Raw genomic sequence first — 19,275 nt, 5'->3', positions numbered from 1 at the left:
ATGTGTACACACACACACACACACACGCGCACACTGAGCAGGGGGGAGGTGTCACTCTCTGTGTGTCACACGCACACACAGAGCAATGCAATGGGCTGTATAGGAATGAGAAAGCAATAAGCATACATTGACATTGGCAAAGCTGAAGGTGAAATAATGGCATCCCCATGCATCAAATGTCTGTTGTGTAGAAATTCTGAATGTCCATGTAATCTGTGTTTCTGTGGTAAGGCTGCTCCAATTAATTGATGAGTCGTTATGGAGTTGCTGAGTGATTGGCAACTAATGTAGTGATAGATTAATTGAATGGGCCTGAATATATCTGTGTAGGCTGCAACAATGATTTCATAAAGCGTAGTTTAAAATAGTTTTGAACAGGCAACTAATGTAGTGATAGATTAATTGAATGGGCCTGAATAGATAGATAGATAGATTTCTTGATTTTTGTGTCATGCACCAAAGGCGTCCAGCCCACATGGGCTTACAGGACACACCATGTCATTGCATTCAATATTGCATTGTGTCAATAAACAGATATGTTTTGTTGATATTCCCTTGTTTTTTTGTTACACAAACAAAACATTCTGCCTTATTTCCCACGCCCTGCATAAAAAGTCTGGCAAAGCAAAAGTACCTTTCCTAAAACAAAATTCCAGTTTTTCATAGTCCTCCAACCAGAAAAAGTCTGCAAATGTGTTAATGCTTCATATAATGGGCAGTAAAACAAAAGATGATAGATTGAACAGGCAACTAATGTAGTGATAGATTAATTGAATGGGCCTGAATAGATCTGTGTAGGCTGCAACAATTGGCGTGCTTTGTGTGAATGGCTGTGGTGAGGTTCACTGTAACTTTTTAGACATTCCACAGCGCCAGCGCCATGGGGGAGGGAGGAGGGGCACACACACACACACACACACACTGGGGCCAGCGTGTAGGCATAGTGTACTGTAGTAAATATAGGCGACTAATAATGTGCATGGAATGGATAGTGCATGCGTGTGCAGGTTCAGCGCACAGTAGTGCTGCCAACGAATATTCTATATCCGAATATAGATTCGAATCAATTTTTTTAATTAATAACCGAATATATAAAATTAAGGTTCGAATTAAAAATAATAATAAAAAATATTTTTTTATTTATTTTTATTATTAGTTTTCCGTGCCATGGGTAAGCGTTGTGACTTGTGAGCTTGTAGATTAGTTATATTTGCCATGCGACACGCCGACAACGGCATACATTGAAGAATAAATCAGCTGCCTCGCACATTTCCTAAACACAGACTATACAGCGCAGCGCAGCGCAGTTCTGATTGGCTGCCTCGTCTCCAGCCATGTTGCCTCAGAATTCTTTAGGGTCACTAATTTGAGCATAACAGCGGAGCATAGGCGCTAGCCAGCTAAAAAGTTTCATAACGTCGGCAGCAGACCCACAGTCCACAGATAATAATAATGCAGCAGAATTAACACTGCCTCCGTGCCTCGTTTTGATAAGGCTGTGTGGTAGGATTGCTCATTTAAGAAAAAAATGTTACTGGAGAAGGGAGAATGTATGCGTTCCGTTCCATCTCAGTTTTCAGCAACACCAATGCGCGGAGAGAGAGAGTTGCGCCAGCAATGCGATCTTAAATGTTATGTCTAAGGTTGTATTGGTGTAAATATAATTATTAATAAATCCGATTGGCTCGAATTGAAATCCGAAATCCGAATGGCTCGAATTGCTCGAATCCACGTGGGTTTTTAAAACGAATTCCGAATCCAATTTTTGGACAATTACGGCAGCCCTAGCGCACAGGCGCAATTGCGATGTATGGATAAATGAAATTATTAAGCACGCAACATTGAGAAGCATGCAACATGCTGTGTGATTACCTGTTTCGGTTCGCGACACACACACACACACACACACACACACACACACACACACACAGGGCGATGTATGGATAAATCAAACGAACGATTAAGCAAGAAACATTGAGAAGGATGCAACATGCTGTGTGATTTACCTGTTTGGGTTTGTTGTGCGCGACTGGCTCGCAAAAGTTTGGAGGCACGCGTGTATTTAGAAAGTGCGCTGCGTTTTCTTCGTGGCATATTGTGTTTGTGGGGGGGTGATGGCAGAGTATATTCCAGTCCAGTTGGCGGTGGCAAGCATGAGTCGTTGTTGTTTGTGTCTTTGTTGTTGGTGGAGTGAGTAGCCTACAGTACAGTCAGAGAGTAGTTCACAGGTCACACACAGGAGCAGTGAAAGGGGGAGGGGACTTGGGATGGCAGTGTAGAGTAGGCACGACATTGAGGGGTAGAAACCATCCCGGTCGCGTGGTTGATCTAACGCGTGTGTCACTGTGAAGGACTGGCCCCATTAAGTGAACGTAGTTGGCGTAGTAGACGCCAACATGACGATTCTGACGTAGGCTGTTGAGGTTGAGCAAGAATAGCGTGTTTCAGAAAAGTAATATTTAAGCAGTAAATAAGGCATTTTTGGCGAATGCAATGTAGTCTATGTCTTTTGTGGGAGTGTGCAGGTTTTATTTTGCATAGAGAGATGTGTGGTGGAAGTGTGGCTTGGTCGGAGATAGAGCACGAATGAGCGGCCAGGTGCTCATGTACCCCTGTCTATTAGGGTAGCAGGATGACCATAAAGTCGCATATGTTCTGAGGGGCGTGGCTACCGTTACAGTCTATGAACGGGAGCCACCCCCCGTTCGAGTCAAAATAAAAACCAACTAAGAAGAAGGGGGGAAGTCCCGCCTCGTTGTTTGGGCCAGCCAATGGCCAGCTGGGCCAAAACGGATCTAGAAAGATGGCGATTTACAATACAAGGACTGACTGGCTTAAATTTACGTCTATATCAGACCCGGCGAACGCTTTGTCCATATCTTTTTACAGTATATGCTCGAGATGCTTGTTTACAGCCAGGCCCTGCTCATAGAACATTTCATGGTATAGGGGTTCAATGCCTTGCTCAAGGGCACTTCAGCGGTGGTAATTTTGACGTGCCGGTCCGGGGATTCAAACTGGCGACCTTCCGGTATCAAGACCGCTCCGCAAACCGTTCGGCCACCGCTGCCCACCAAAGAGGAGGAGGACCAACCGTTTGGCTTCAATGACACTATAGGGCTGGGCTACTTCAAATCCATCAATTCAAAACTGTGTTCGTCAAATATGTTGTGTCCAAACTATATTTGACTAAGTATGGTACAGCCATACACTACACGTCCAATCAGAAGTAGGTCAAACAGTTGGATTACAATTATTATATAAGATCCCATAAGTCAGTCCTAACATTCGGGTAATCTCTGAACCAAATGAAAACTAAGTAGACTTTAATGACTACAGTCTTCTGAAAATAACCTCACTTCACTCTTACCTCCAGGCATCCGCATGACATTTGCTACAGAAAAAGCTTGTATCATGTGGAATCTTTCCTTATAAGGGATTTGAGTTTTCTTTTTAATTCGATTCTTCTGTTTTATTGGATAACACAGAGGAGGAAAACAGGAATGACGTGGTGCAGAGAAAAGGAAATCACACGGGTTGTTATGAGTCATGTTGAGTCAGGAACCGACCATGACATCCTCATTAGGTCTGTGCCTAAACCACTTAGCACTTAGCCCACTAGCATTTATTGAAAAAGCATTATATCTAATTCACGCCAGCATTTTTGCCAATTGAGCTCTTATTTTGAAAAGCCAAAAATGCCATCTGGGACAAGGAATAGGAGATACAGGCGATTGAAAGAAACAGATAGAATGGTCGTGTCGATGATCTAAGATGGGCGATCCAGTCTTGTGACAGCTAGCTACCCGATGCTAATGTAAGTATAGCATTATGGCTTGATCGATCAAATGCACTATAAAAGCAATTGCCATTGATCTACGGCAATGGCGCGGAAATCTGTTAAAGTTCAGTGAATTTCAACCTGTGGCTCAGGGCCCACAGGTGGGCTGCAAGAGTATTGTAAGTGGGCCCCAAAACTAATTGGCAAACACTAAGATTTGAATGATAGTATAACACTATAACAACCTTTTTTATTATGTCAAAAAGAAAAAAACTGTATGGTATTCTTATCTTGAAAAACCTTGAAAAGTTAGTTTTCATTGCGATACTGTATCTATGTACTATGTTTGTTCCATTGAACTAAGCCAGTCGGTTGATTGATCAATAAAATACAAATGCTTATTAAATGCACCCAGCCGAGTTATCTGACCACTTAACACAGCAGCAATACAGAATAACTTTATTTATTATTTATCTTGCTTTATTTAATTTATATTTCTCAAAGTGCTCTATCTTGCTTTAGTTAATAGCAAGATAAAATGCAGCGATAAGGGGACACAAAAATGTCATTAAAATCAATTGAAACAAATTTAGACACATGAAAATGTAGAAATTAGGAAATAAACGCAGATAAAAATAGGCAATAAAAACGAAGAAAACGGCCTTGATATAAGGTTTTCAGAAGGGATTTAAAAGACGACACTGCCTAGGGGCCCAGGCAGCGAATAAAACGGATCACACCGAGTGATGAGACAAGTTTTAGGAACACCCAAGAGAGCCCTATGTGAGGATCTAAGGCTGCACTCGTAAGGCACCAGCATAATATCTCAAATACAATGGCGATGCTGGCAAAGGAAAGGTACTATGTTTACCCAGGGTAACTGGACTAAGCTCAAGAACTTGTTTACAGCCAGGCCCTGCTCATAGAACATTTCATGGTAGAGGTTCAATGCCTTTTCCAAGGGCACTTCAGCAGTGGTCATTTTAACGTGCCGGTCCGGGGATACGAACTAGCGACCTTCCGATATCAAGACCGCTCCGCAAACCGTTCGGCCACCGCTGCCTTACAAGACTTTAAAAGTCATCAGTAAAATCTTGTAGCATGGGTGTAAATGGTCATGTTTCTTGGTCATCTTAATTGGTTAATAATCTAGCAGCTGAATTTGAAGATCGTTAGGAGACACTGCCTTGTTACTGAGACCTGAGTATGGGGACTTGTAGTCATTTAACTAAATGAAAGCATGGATGACCTTTACAAGGTTTGCAAATGCATTTTTCTACACTGCATGTCTAATTTATTCACAGCTTCGGCCACACAATTATTCTGTGAATAGCTTTGTTTTGAAATCGTAACCATTGACATGCAGACTTTAATTTACAACGTTTGCGAAACATCATTGTTGCGAACGCAGTGAGCACTTACTATGAGACCTAGCAGATCATGTCTGTCCGTGTGTCCGTCCGTCCGTGTGTCTGTCCCGCTATCCAAATATGGAGTGTGTTGCATCGCTTACTGTATATGTGGACCTTGCCCCTTTTGTGCCCATATATGGAGCTGAGTGATTTGTTTGTTGTGGACCTGGCCCTTTTGTGCCCATATATGGAGCTGAATGATTTGTTTGTTGTGGACCTGGCCCCTTTTGTGCCCATATATGGAGCTGAGTGATTTGTGAGTCATGGTGACATCAGGGGACGCCTTATATGGTTATGGCTGAGTCATGGTGACATCAGTGTCATGGCGTGGTCCAACTTGTCCTGTCATAGACATAGTCATAGACATGTTCAATTATCCTTCCTGTATCAATAATTGTTAAATGATTCTCCAGAGGCTATTTTCAGATAGACTTTTCAAATAAACTGGTGCTTTATGTTATCGTTGCAAGTGCAACGATAACATAAATTTGACCCCCCAAAAAATAATGAAGTTTGCCGTATTGGACTCCGTATCTCAAGCACATTTAAAGTATGTGCAAGTAAAGAGAGCCTACTGTCAGCTGTCCAGCAGTCCGAATATTATTAAATTACATTTCAGAATGGTAGACCTGAGGCCTACCATACCAGGCCTGAGGCCTACCATTTGCGTTGCACATCTATGCACGAAATGTCTATGTTCACAGGCTTCTGTGTGCGGCTTAGAGGAGCAACTGAGCATGTGCGGCAGTACAAGTCTTACACCACATACGTTCGAGAAACCCAGCCAATGTGAGTGAGAGAGAGAGAGAGAGAGAGATGGAGAGAGAGAGAGAGAGAGAGATGGAGAGAGAGATGGAGAGAGGGTGGTGGAGGAGGAGGAGGAGGCATGGCCTGAAGGCATCACTGGTTCCTGCTGAGGAATGATAACTATACTCGGCTGAATTAAAATGATCACACACACACGCGCGCAAACACGTGCAAACACGCACACGCACACACACACACACACACACACACACACACACACACACACACACACACAGACACAGAGCTTCAAAGACTCCCAGCTCCCCCCCCACCCTCCAAGATAAACCTCACACAAAAGAAAGAAGGGGGAGGGGGGGGTGGGAGTGATGGAGGAGAACAAATCAACTGCTTCTTCTACTCTTTCTTCTTCCCTCCGTGGCGGACATTGATGGAGAGAGAGAGAGAGAGAGAGAGAGAGAGATGGAGAGAGAGAGGGAGGGAGGGAGGGAGGGCAGTGCAGTGCAGTGCAGTGGGCTGCTGTAGCTCTGCGGGGGTGCGTTCATTTCCCTGTCATTCAAGCGGCTGCACACGGAGAGAGAGACATGGCTCGGTATTAACCTGTAACCCTGCATCCATGCACCCCCGTGCTCCTGATAGACACGGCGACACACGCCTCGGCCTGCAGACTGACCCCCATTCTGACTCCACGGGATCCTAAAGCACTTGAACTCCACATGGCGTCCCCTGCTTTGAGCACGTCACTAGTACTCAGAACTACTCACTACAGACAAACATCTGACCCCGGCCTCCCTGCTTTGAGCACGTCACTAGTACTCACTACAGAACAAACATCTGACCCCGGCCTCCCTGCTTTGAGCACGTCACTAGTACTCACTACAGAACAAACATCTGACCCCGGCCTCCCCTGCTTTGAGCACGTCACTAGTACTCAGAACTACTCACTACAGACAAACATCTGACCCCGGCCTCCCTGCTTTGAGCACGTCACTAGTACTCACTACAGACAAACATCTGACCCCGGCCTCCCCTGCTTTGAGCACGTCACTAGTACTCACTATACAGACAAACATCTGACCCCGGCCTCCCTGCTTTGAGCACGTCACTAGTACTCACTACAGACAAACATCTGACCCCGGCCTCCCCTGCTTTGAGCACGTCACTAGTACTCAGAACTACTCACTACAGAACAAACATCTGACCCCGGCCTCCCTGCTTTGAGCATGTCACTAGTACTCAGAACTACTCACTACAGAACAAACATCTGACCCCGGCCTCCCTGCTTTGAGCACGTCACTAGTACTCACTACAGACAAACATCTGACCCCGGCCTCCCTGCTTTGAGCACGTCACTAGTACTCACTACAGACAAACATCTGACCCCGGCCTCCCCTGCTTTGAGCACGTCACTATAGTACTCTACTCACTACAGACAACAAACACCTTCTGGATCTTTACAATTTGCACGGAATCGACAGATCTGCGAGCTCGCCGCATCATCCGCATGTCTCATCGCCATGCATTGTAAGCGTGTAGATGGGTTATTTTTGAATGGGCAAACTTAAGAAAAAAGAAAATGCATCACTATTGCGTTAATATACAGTGAGTGAATATACAATGGACCGTAATGGAAACAAGCCCCCCCCCCTCTCTCCTGTGTTATCCTTTTGACATAACTTTTGTTATTCAATCAACCAATCAACCAATGAAAATGCCAAATACTTCCAGCTGGTTGACTCATCAATGATCTTGGATGACAAATACATGGTTTGGTTTTCCAATATGGACAAGCTCATAGCTCAATATGGACAAGCTCATAGAGCTTGTAGGTCTGCTGTTTTTGAAAAATCGAACGAACGACTGACGTATATAGAAACACAGCTTTTTCAGAAAACTGTCAGGATGTATAGAAGACATTTTTTAGAATCTGCTCTCAGATTCTCAAATGGGTTAAGTACTGCAGACCTTTTCTTCATTTTCTCTTAAATATCATTCCCTCCTTGGCTGGGTTCCTCATCCCTCTCCCCTGAAACAGGATTAGCACACAATGCTGGCCTGTCCCCCCCAGGTGGCTGTGATCCCCCGGCCTGGACGCGCGACACAAAGAGAGGGTCCGACACGCTGAACACCCCACTAATGTATTATGGCAGGGATGCTGCACACACACACACACGCACACACGCACACGCACACGCACACGCACACACACACACACACACACACACACACACACACACACACACACACACACACACACACACACACTGAATACAGACACACTACACTGTCTGCTTGGGCTCTTTGTGTGAAAATTAAAGAGCAGGAGGAAGCAGAGTGATAAGGATGAGAGAGAGAGAGAGAGAGAGAGAGAGAGAGAGAGAGAGAGAGAGAGAGAGAGAGAGAGAGAGAGAGAGAGAGAGAGAGAGAGAGACAGAGTGACAGAGAGCCAGACAGAGAGAGAGAGAGAGAGAGAGAGAGAGGATGATGCTCTGTTCATGGTATTCATTTCAGTGCACATATCGATCAGTCACTCTCTAGGTCTGGAACAGTTGATTGTGTGTTCGGAGCCCACAGGGAACACCATCAGCATCGAGGCTGAACGCAGGACATCAATCGTGTCCTGAAATGGGACAAACTATACTGTGTTTCTCCTGCATGAAACTACAGAGTGCGCCGTTGCATTTTTAACCCGTTTTGACCTGAGAGCAGATTCTAAAAATGCCTTCGACTACATCCTGACAGTTTTCTGAAGAAGCTGTGTTTCTATGTCGGTCGTTCTTCGATTTTTCAAAAATAGCAGACCCACAAGCTCGTAGCGCGCCACCGAGTGGCGCGCTACGAGCTTGTAGATCTGCTATTTTTCAATAGCTAAAGCATAACATAATGCTAACACCAAATTTATATTTATGTTATATAATTATCATATTATATATATTTATTACGTGAATTCCTTATTCATAACTTGCAATCCCTTTTCCGTGCGTCTTGGTAAAGCACTGTTGAATTGCTGTCGTGCATGTTTGTCTATAAATGTGCAAGGCAAATAAATATATTTAAATAATGCATTTGCATGTTATACTACTTACATACTGTATACTATATTGTATGTATATACCAGCATAATATACTGTATCTACAGTATATTCATACGATATAGGATGTGTGGATATACTACACTGACGCATTTGAACGGTTCCTGCCATGACCCACTAAGTGCAATATCGCATAGCGCTGGTGAAAGATTTAACATTCTCTGCACTCATAAACTATTAATGGCTATACTGTAGTAGAAGCCACAATTCTCAATTCTTGCCCCCAAGGGATATTATTAGTATATTATAATTACTGACTTATGAGTTTCTGTTCCCTCCCCAACAGAAAAGCGGTTTACCAGTCAGTATGATGAAAGAGTACTGGAAGCCCCGGCCTCTCTTACCCTGGGCTATACTGAATCACATTACGCTTGTATTCCTCGTTATGAGGACTGATACGGGTGTCTAGGTTTTATTGTAGCAAGTGGGAGGCATTTCTGTTTTAATGGACTAATCAGGGTCTTTTGTTCATTTCTACGGTCATCATTTCGTAACTGCATGAACTATAGTTCATCAGCCCATAATATGGCCGCCTCTACCAAAATCTGTTTCTAAATTGACCTGCTGTTCCTGAATCATCTCGCCTGATGTCACGAAATCAACCTGATGTTGCTAAATCAGCCCATCGTGGAAATGCTTCAAAATCAGCCTGGTTTATTTCAAAATCAATCTAAAGTTGCTAAAACGATTCGTCTCGAAATCCGCCCGATAGTTGAATCAATCAAAGACATTGCTTTTAAAGCTCAATCAGTTCAGTCAGATAACTCACAGATAGATTGAACCAATATTTATTATTATAGAATGTGTGGATATAATATTTCATCTTGGCTCTGCTACATTTTGTCTCCCGGCTGAGCACAATTAGACAGTTAGCACAATTAGACACGATTGAAACAATTAGATCATTAAAACCATTAAGAGCAGGGAGATAGTGTCATGATTTGTCTGTTGTATACTTGTATTTTTGTAGTGATGTCTTAGTGTTTCCTGTTTTCCCTAGTTATTGTTTCCTGTGTTGTCTCACCTCCCTGTGATTACTAGTTTTCTCCACCTGTGTCCTGTTAGTCTCCCAGCCTATCCCAGTGTTGATTGTTAGTTCTGTTCACCTGTGTATTGTTTTCCCTGTGTCTACTTATACCCTCAGTTCCTTGTGTTCCCTGCTTGAATATAGTTTATGTTATGGTGTGTCCAGCCCATGTATGTCCTGTGTTGGTATTGGTAAATAAATCGTCATTTAAACTTCATCTGCCTGCCTTCCTGTGTGGTTCTGCATTTCGGTCCAACACCTGTCTGTCTCATACCGTGACAGATAGGTATACAATAACAACCCCCCATGGGCGACAGAACTAACAGCGGAGCCCACCGGTGGTGCTGGGGTGGCGGTGGGAGAAAACAGCGCATAGCAACAACCAGGAACGCAGGAAGAGCGCAGACTTATAGGTGAGCTTAATTACCCCGCCCAATTGGTCAGTTGCAGCTGCCACATCAGCATGTGTCGTATGGGTCTTGCATAACACTGAATATTAGTGCAGCGTACTATTAACCCCTCGAGTATACCTGGCTGAACTAACTCCGCACACTACTTATCATAAATGTACAGTATATTATAAAAATATAAAACTACATAGAAAGTAATGAACCAATAACTTTTTCTGTTTTACTCCAAAAATACTTTTTTGGAGTATGTTTTTTCTTTTTTGCACACATGCAAAAAAGAAAATTGGAAATGTTGACTATGCATATGTCTCAGAACAGAAGAACACTCTAATCACTCGTCAATTTCTTGACGAAGCTGAATGGGAGGGGGTTGAATGGCTCAAAAGTTGCAATTCATCACACAAAGATGATGATTTATTTGCCTGATGAAGGACTGGCACCCAAACGTTGCAATATATACTATACCAATGTAAGTTATAGTGTGCAGGTATTTATTTTTGTTTGCGGCGCAAATAACTCAAACTATGGTTTCACATTTCAGAGGAGATAGAGTTTCCATCCAGTTGTTGCGCTGTGTGAGATGGTTTTGGGGGTGTGTGTGTGTGTGTGTGTGTGTGTGTGTGTGAGCGTGTGCGTGCGTGTGTGTGTGTGTGTGTGCGTGCGTGCGTGCATGCGTCCCCTCACCCGCAGTGATGTGATGGTCGACGGGTCTCTGATGCGTCCGTCATCATCTTTCAGGTTGTATCCTTCTGGACGCTTGTCTCTCTCGCTGATCTTCCACAGCTTCACCGTCTTGTCTGGGAGGACGGACACACACACACACACACACACACACACACACACACACACACACACACACACATTGATAGGTTGAAAGTAATCTGACAGACACGCGGCAAAGGCCGTCGAACCTGCGGCACGCCGTTATAGGCTGGCTCAGCAGCCTATTAGGTGCCCAGACGGTTGAGCTATATATAGCCTTCCGGGGGCCAGTACTCACATTTTTTTTTTACCGAAATGAAAGCATCAATACCACATTTATGGAATACTTGTCAAAACAAATTGAAGTTGAATGTCCTTGTTTTATTTACTACTTTTAAAAGACTCTTAACTGACCTCACACTATAGAGGAAGGCATATGCACCTGCTTTTTGTAAGGTTATAAGGTTTTGTTTCTTTGTGTATGTGCTTGCGTATTATTGTTGTACTGTGCGTCCATGTCATGTATATACATGTAAAGTCATTGCTGTAAATGTTCTTGCTTGTATACAGAGCGCCATTGAAAAAGAGACCCTGGTCTCAATTGGATTCCCCTGAAATAAAGGTTTCAATCAATCAAGCAATACTGAAATGTGGAAATAAGTACTTTGTTACTTTCCGCCATTGTGTACATGAACAACATGTTACGCAGGGACACACGTGTGTGTGTGTGTGTGTGTGTGTCCCTGCCTGGTCCAGTGGACATGAGGATGACAGCGGCGTGGACGAGAGCTGGTCTCAGGTCAGAGAGTATATAGCTCGCCACAGGACCCTCCATCTGCTGCAGCAACCGCTACAGCACCGCCGTGGCAACCATGCATGATGCTGACAATCTGCAAGCTGTCATGTCTGCCCAGTGTGTGTCTGTGTGCGCCCGCTCGCGTGCCTGCGTGTGTGTGTGTGTGTGTGCATGTGTTTTTGTTTGTGTGTGTGTGTGGGGGGGGGGGGGTGTGGGGGTGTATGTGTTTGTATTGCTTGTGTGTATACTTGTGAGGACCAAGGGCTTCATTTTCGTCACCCGCCAAACCCCTTATCCCTAAACGTCTTTGCCTTTTTTTTTTACTATTTTGAAAAACTATTTTGAATATTTTGAACTAGCCAATCTACATTGACACGTTATGAGCTTGTAGACTGCATGGCCATTTAAACTATTCAAAAATGTTTAGCAAAATAGTAAAGGGGTTTGCGGTGACAAAAATGGAGCCCCAAATGTCCCGACAAGTGTAGTGTGGAGTGTCGTGTGGTGACCGTCTCACAAGAAAGAAATGGTTGTTTTATGGATACAACAGATTTTTACAGGAAGGTTGAGAGAGTGATTTACAAATTAGAAAAAGATTCGCTTTTGGTTTTTGGATTAGGATTAGACATTTTTAGAGTTTATGTTTAGGGGTTTAGGAGTTCAAGATGATTTATACCGAAATAAGAACAAGAGGTTGCACCTCAACAATGGGTTTTCTCAGTGGAGTGCTGGACCCCAAATCCACTATACACTATAAAAAAGCATATGATTTATACTTGCGTGGCAGTATCATACATATTCATGGCCATGGTACAGTACATGGTACAGTACATGGTACAGTACATGGTACAGTACATGGTACAGGGCAGCCGCTCCACGGATTTGTCTATAAGCTCACAACGCAGCGCTATGCATTGTGAGCTTGTCGATCATGCTATCATTTTGGCTTTTATAGGCTTACGGTTAAAAATGCCAAAATTCATGAAAAATGCCATTCAGAAAACCGGTGTGCTAATAAAATGTTGATGTCCTCACAAGTATAGAAACAGAGAGTGTGTGTGTGTGTGTGTGTGTGTGTGTGTGTGTGTGTGTGTGTGTGTGTGTGTGTGTGTGTGTGTGTGTGTGTGTGTGTGTGTGTGTGTGTGTGTGTGTGTGTGTGTGCGCGTGCGTGCGTGCGTGCGTGCGTGCGTGCGTGCGTGCGTGCGTGCGTGCGTGTGTGTGTGTGTGATGTGGCAGCCATGCATGTAGGTTTTAATCTTCCTGGTGTCTGCTGTTGGCACAGGCTCAGTCAAGTGGAACACATGTAGTGAGAAGTGTGTAGAGAATCTGGTGTGGTATTAGTAACAGTTTGCTTCAAGATAAATGTACAGTGCATGGCTATATTCTATTTGCCTTCTGTCAGCCTGAGTATGTTCACCTTGACTGATGGTATATATATATACACACACACGCACACGCAGCCACACACACACGCACACGTGTGTGTATACCAGTATGTACAGAGGGAGAGTCTCAAAATTACCCTCTCAATGTCAATAACAAATCCCACCACAAAAACAAAACCGGACCCTCTCATGCTGTCATGTGTTTGCAACAGTCGCCATATTAGCACAGGACACCAACACCTGTGTCCAATTCAATCAATGATTACAATCATTTAGCAGACACTGTGTCACCCGGAGCGGCTTATACGCTATGCAATATCAGAGTAAATGGCATTAGCACTATAGTCAGGGTAAATGTGGCTCTAAAACGATTTGCTCAATTAGAGATTGAAAACACATCTCCCCAGTTTTCATTGTTAAAACAAATTCGGAGGGTTTCAAAAGAACCCGCATACAAACACTAATTGGTTTCCAAAGCAGTGGGCGTATAGGTTTGTTAGCAGGTGTTCTCCCCGTTGTTCTTCTAGCAACTATACCGTGGATACAGAAATCTCCAAATAGACATCAAATCTAGTCTAAATAACATGCAGCATAAGGTAACCAACACACGGAGCCCACAAATATGGAAGGCATTTGTGAGGTGGCTGGATGGATGGCTACAATTGGAGCATGTACTGTACTGTAGGGGCCTTAAAACCCATTTAGGCCTGACGTCGAAATAAATAAAAAAGTCCTCTGAAAGAATATATATTCAAAGATTTGTGCCGCGATTTGTGTCACGAATGTCACTCGGTGGCACGCTATGAGCTTGTAGATCTGCTATCTTTCAATAGCTAAAGTATAACATAATGCTTACCGATAGTTAAAACACCAAAAGGGGTTCCCGCCCCAAAATGGGTTAACATGGAAGTCTATTTACAGTACGAGTAAGACGCGCGAACGCGGGAAGCGAACGCACTCAGCTCCATATATGGGCACAAAAGGGGCCAGGTCCACAACAAACAAATCACTGGCCCCTTTTGTGCCCATATATGGAGCTGAGTGGACCTGGCCCCTTTTGTGCCCATATATGGAGCTGAGTGATTGCTGATGCAACACACTCCATATTTGGATAGCGGGACAGACACACAGACAGACAGACACACACACAGACATGATCTGCTAGGTCTCATAGTAAGTGCTCACTGCGTTCGCAATCAGTATCACAATGAAAACTTATTTTTCTAAGGTTTTAAAGAAAAAAAAGACCATGGAATTCTTTATTATATTATTATATTTATAGTTGGGGGCCCCCCAGACCAGAGGTTGAGAAGCGCTGGTCCGTCGTCACTCACACTATATGCTCTCCTGGCCCAGCTAGCTTACCGTTGGTGGACAGCAGAAAGTAGGCGGCGTTCTGCTGCGGCAGCCATCTTATCTTGTTGATCTTCTCCTCGATCTCCAGGCTCTTCAGGTAGTCGAACTCGGGCTCGTGGCTCTGGAAGGTGCTGTAGACGTTGTACTCGCCTCTGCGCTGTGGCTGGCTCTTACTCTGCAGGGGGGAGACGGAGAGATGTTCACACATTTAAAGCAATGTTACACGAGAGGGTGTTCTTTATTGTCGTTAACACATTTGGACCTGGTAACGATTCTATAAATGCCTTCTAAATCCTGACAGTTTTCTGAAAAACCTCATGTTTCTATGTCAGTCGTTCTCAACCTTTTTCATGTCACGGACCCCCAAAATTATATGTATTTGGTCGCCAACCCCCCATCTGAAAATATGTTGTAATAATTACATTTTTCTATGACAGATGTAGACCAGTTTCCCAAGAAACTATAGCTAGCCTAGCCACGGAGTCTGCTGCGCTCTGAGAGAAAAGCACGGCTGAATTATTTGTTTTGATTAGCCGTTCCTATATCGTGGTTTAAGCACGGCTAGAAAGCTGTTTCAACCAATCAGATTGCTTCCTCAAAACTACCTGTTATATCGACCTGTATAATCAGGAATAATACAGTCACTAAACAAAACAAAAAGGGTTAAAAAGAAGACATTAACACATTTTGATTGATTGATTGATTGACTGATTAAAAAATTTCTAATCACATGGGGTGAGGAGATATTAGTTCATATGTTATGTGCTGTGAGCTTGTAGATCTGCCATTGTTAAAAATATTCTAAAAATATTGAAACATTTACAATATTTTTTTTTCTTTCCCTGGGGTCCATCCACGGAACCAAATCATTGCAGACGGGGGTCCGCGGCCCGGACATAAGAGGTAAAACCAGTGAAGGTAAAAGAATGCTTGGAGATATTTCACATCTGTTTAATCAGATTATTATACTTGCAAGGTTTCCCATGTTGCCATGTTCTTCGTTTCAGCCTCGGGGACAGTGGTATTTTGTATAGCCCATACATTAGTATGGGATGAATGAATGAATGAGTATATTTTGGCTTGCAAGCAACATGTGGATCACGCAATAAAGCGCCGCTGAGTGGACGATGATCACGTGCTGGTCAACAGCTATAGCTCCGTTCCATTCAGAGCATGTGAATGTGACGTCTAATCCGATTCAAAAAATGATGGCGTTAACATCAAGGATTATTGTGGCTAAATCTGTCTGACTGCCGTTGTCTGACCTACCACTGACCTCACCATACGTGACTGGAAATCATGTCTAAAAGTTGAATCATTTAAATGTCAGTGGATATATATATATATAATATATATATCAACCCATGCATCAGCATTTTCCTTAACTACTGAAATCCCATATGGTTGAGCAGAGTGCCTCAAGGCTCTATATTAGTGTATTTTAAGTCGTCTGTTATTGTGGCGAAAGCTTTTTCTGGAAATATAGCCAACAACAATCACCAAATCACCATAACACGGTGGAATGTGTGGAGCTTGTCGATCTGCTGTTTTCGCCGCACGACACCATCGTACGATAAAAAGCATGAAATGGGAACAAGAAAAATGGATCGTTCGATCCGTTACGATGCACGACGTTTGGGGGTCACACTGGAGAGTTCCCGTTCCTCTTCCTGGAGGCTGCGACGGCGTGCAGCGTGCGGTGGCGTGCGTGCGACACTGCGACGGGCTCTGCCTTACCTCTTGCTCCCTCTGGAAGACGACCACCCTGCCTCCTTTGTCCCCCGTGGCCAACAGCTCCCCCGACGCGTTAAACTCCACCGTCGATATAATGTCAGCTGCAGCAACGGGAAGGGGGGAGAGAGAGAGAGAGAGGGGGGGGAGGAAAATGTCAGAGTGGAAGAAACACAGACAACGCTATCCAAGCTTTCAGTCAGAAAAAGGAAGACAGGCCTTTTTGAGTGAGCCGCTGCAGTGCAAAGACCTCAGGGTGGGAACATCAGCGACGAGACATTTGGTGTGAAGAGAGAGGGAGGGCTAAGCAGGAACTAAATGGTTATTGGTCGGTGCTGTGCAATGCGGACAAAATCACACTATCACACACAATAGTTCTGACCAAACACCTTATGGTATATGGATGGGGACCTATAACTGCAGTTGATTGAACAATGAGATTTCTTTGATAGTAATGTGAACGTCCATATATAAGTGGGTAGAGTAAAAAAAAAGAAATAATAATAATAAAAAGAACATAATAGAATAGTCAGGTATGTTAAGAAAATTGCATCATTTTACTGTGATCAATGCAGCCTTTAAACACTAACACAAGCCATATCACGACGTGACGAGAGAGCCCAAATCCCACACTGGCTATATCTCGTTTCATATCACAATATTGATAATAAGGTCGATATATTACCCAGCCTTGGTATGAACCTATACTGTAGGATGGGGGGGGGGGGGGGGAGCGGGGTAGAGACAATATTGTGGAAGAAATCACCATATGAACCCTCCCCACGCACACACACGTCATGAACACACACATGCACACACACGCACATGTGTGCAGACCCCCCCCCCCCCCCCCCCCCCCCCCCACACACACACACACACACACACACCGCCAAACGATCAGTCAGATAATAACGTTCCTACCTCCGTATGCACCTCAAGCGTGCCACGGTCGCTTCACCGAGTGTGTCATTCATCTCTCTCTCTCTCTCTCTGGCTCTCTCTCTCTCTCTCTCCTCCTAACGGTATACTTGATATCAATATCCGTCCCACAGGAGACCCGCTGGAGTCTGATAACAACTGACTCCAGACCATCGTTACGGCGTCGGCTACACACGGTCCGATGTGAGAACCTGATTGAGCGGACCGTCTATACACTTAAAGGACACTCAATTAAACCACGACCGCTTCTATTACCTTTCTGCAGAATCATGCAGTGTGTCTGAGGAATGCTAATGCCTATACTCTGCTGTAATACAGTACACCCCGGCGGCGGTGTGGCTCGCAAAACAAAGACAAGCCGATCCACAAGATCAAAGCAAGCGGCGTGCCGCCGGCACGTTGTGTGAGCTTGCAGATCTGCTGTTTGTTTTTCCGCGTGCGACGACACCGGAGCACACGAGTATATATACGGATCAGGCTTTTTAAAAATGCGACACCGTGCCGTCTCTGCTGTGCTCCGTGCCATCTCTACACGGCTATACCACCTCCATTATCCTGCAGCCTCACACAAAAAGTAAAACGAGGTGACGACGTACCCTTGGTGTACTTCTTCTTCTCCTCCTCACGGACATGCATCTGCCTGGCTTTAAGAGATATACCGGCGCCCAACTGTAATTACTGCAGAGCCCAGGGCTGAGCGCGCACTCTGACCGCACACACACACACACACACACACGCGCTCGCACGCACACACACGTACAGCGCACGCACAGCACGCTAACGTTTGACTGTCACACACTGTGGCACAGTCTCAGCCCTCTGCCTAACTCTAACAATAATTTTAAACATGTTACTAAGTCGAGCCGATCACAAAAGAGCAGGCACTGACACTCCACGTGCACACACACACGCTCACACAGCACACGCACGCACACGCTCACACACACACACAGCACACACACACACACACACACACTCTGTGGACGTGGCTGAGCATGGGGGCAGGAGAGATGTTGCTATGGAGACCGTTTCCGTCTCTAGTGGCGACCAGGGGTATACGTGCGAGTGGCAAATAGCTCTCAGACTTTTAGTTGCTGATGCTAGCTGTAATTCAGTAGACGGAGTGAGAGAGAGAGAGAGAGAGAGAGAGAGAGAGAGAGTGCTGCAATGGATGGAGTGAGAAGCTGCATCTTGCTGCGACTGGGAGTGTGTGTGTGTGTGTGTGTGTGCTGCTTCAATGCAGCACACAAGCGTGTGTAGACAATAGGCTCCCTGTGGTTTGTCTCAGCGCTGCACACAGAGCCGTGTTACATGGCAAAAAGCATGTGAGGAGGAGTAAGCGTATACTGCGCGCGCATGCGTGTGTGTGTGCGTGCTTGTGCAAGTATATGTGTGTGTGTGTTTGTGTGTGTGTGTGTGTGTGTGTGTGTGTGTGTGTGTGAAGTGCACCCTCTTCATTTCAACATATTGCATGGGGGTGTCGTTATAGAGAGAAAGCCACGTACGTCGTTGTCGTCGGCTGTCGTCGGGCAGAAATCTCTGTTATGTTTTAACTTTCCGTGTTTGTTTCCTAAACAGACACCCTGGACCCTATAGTAGTCCACCATATAAACAGACACCCTGGACCCTATAGTAGTCCACCATATAAACAGACACCCTGGACCCTATAGTAGTCCACCATATAAACAGACACCCTGGACCCTATAGTAGTCCACCATATAAACAGACACCCTGGACCCTATAGTAGTCCACCATATAAACAGACACCCTGGACCCTATAGTAGTCCACCATATAAACAGACACCCTGGACCCTATAGTAGTCCACCATATAAACAGACACCCTGGACCCTATAGTAGTCCACCATATAAACAGACACC

At 44.6% G+C, this 19,275-nt stretch overlaps 1 protein-coding gene and 1 long non-coding RNA gene across 3 annotated transcripts in view; one reads left to right on the top strand and one right to left on the bottom strand.

Annotated features, from left to right (window-relative positions):
• Window positions 1-19,275, bottom strand: part of LOC308322780 (serine/threonine-protein phosphatase 2A 55 kDa regulatory subunit B beta isoform) — an 85,253-nt gene that overhangs the window by 19,477 nt on the left and 46,501 nt on the right. For both annotated transcript variants that reach the window (XM_080774221.1, XM_080774222.1), the window contains exons 2-4: window positions 16,464-16,561; window positions 14,736-14,901; window positions 11,172-11,284 (exon numbers count right to left, since the gene is read on the bottom strand). In XM_080774221.1, coding sequence (XP_080630347.1) covers window positions 11,172-11,284; window positions 14,736-14,901; window positions 16,464-16,561 — 377 coding nt within the window. The remainder of the gene's footprint in view (window positions 1-11,171; window positions 11,285-14,735; window positions 14,902-16,463; window positions 16,562-19,275) is intronic.
• LOC308322782 overlaps window positions 14,169-19,275 on the top strand; it is a 486,306-nt gene continuing 481,199 nt past the window's right edge. The window contains exon 1 of the long non-coding RNA XR_013964753.1: window positions 14,169-14,231. This is a non-coding gene — a long non-coding RNA (uncharacterized lncRNA). The remainder of the gene's footprint in view (window positions 14,232-19,275) is intronic.

The sequence above is a fragment of the Protomyctophum bolini genome, assembly GCF_963924005.1.
Source record: "Protomyctophum bolini genome assembly, chromosome: 10".
Lineage (NCBI taxonomy): Eukaryota > Metazoa > Chordata > Actinopteri > Myctophiformes > Myctophidae > Protomyctophum > Protomyctophum bolini.
Note: the sequence above shows the minus strand (reverse complement) of the source record. Positions and strands in the feature narration are given on the sequence as shown.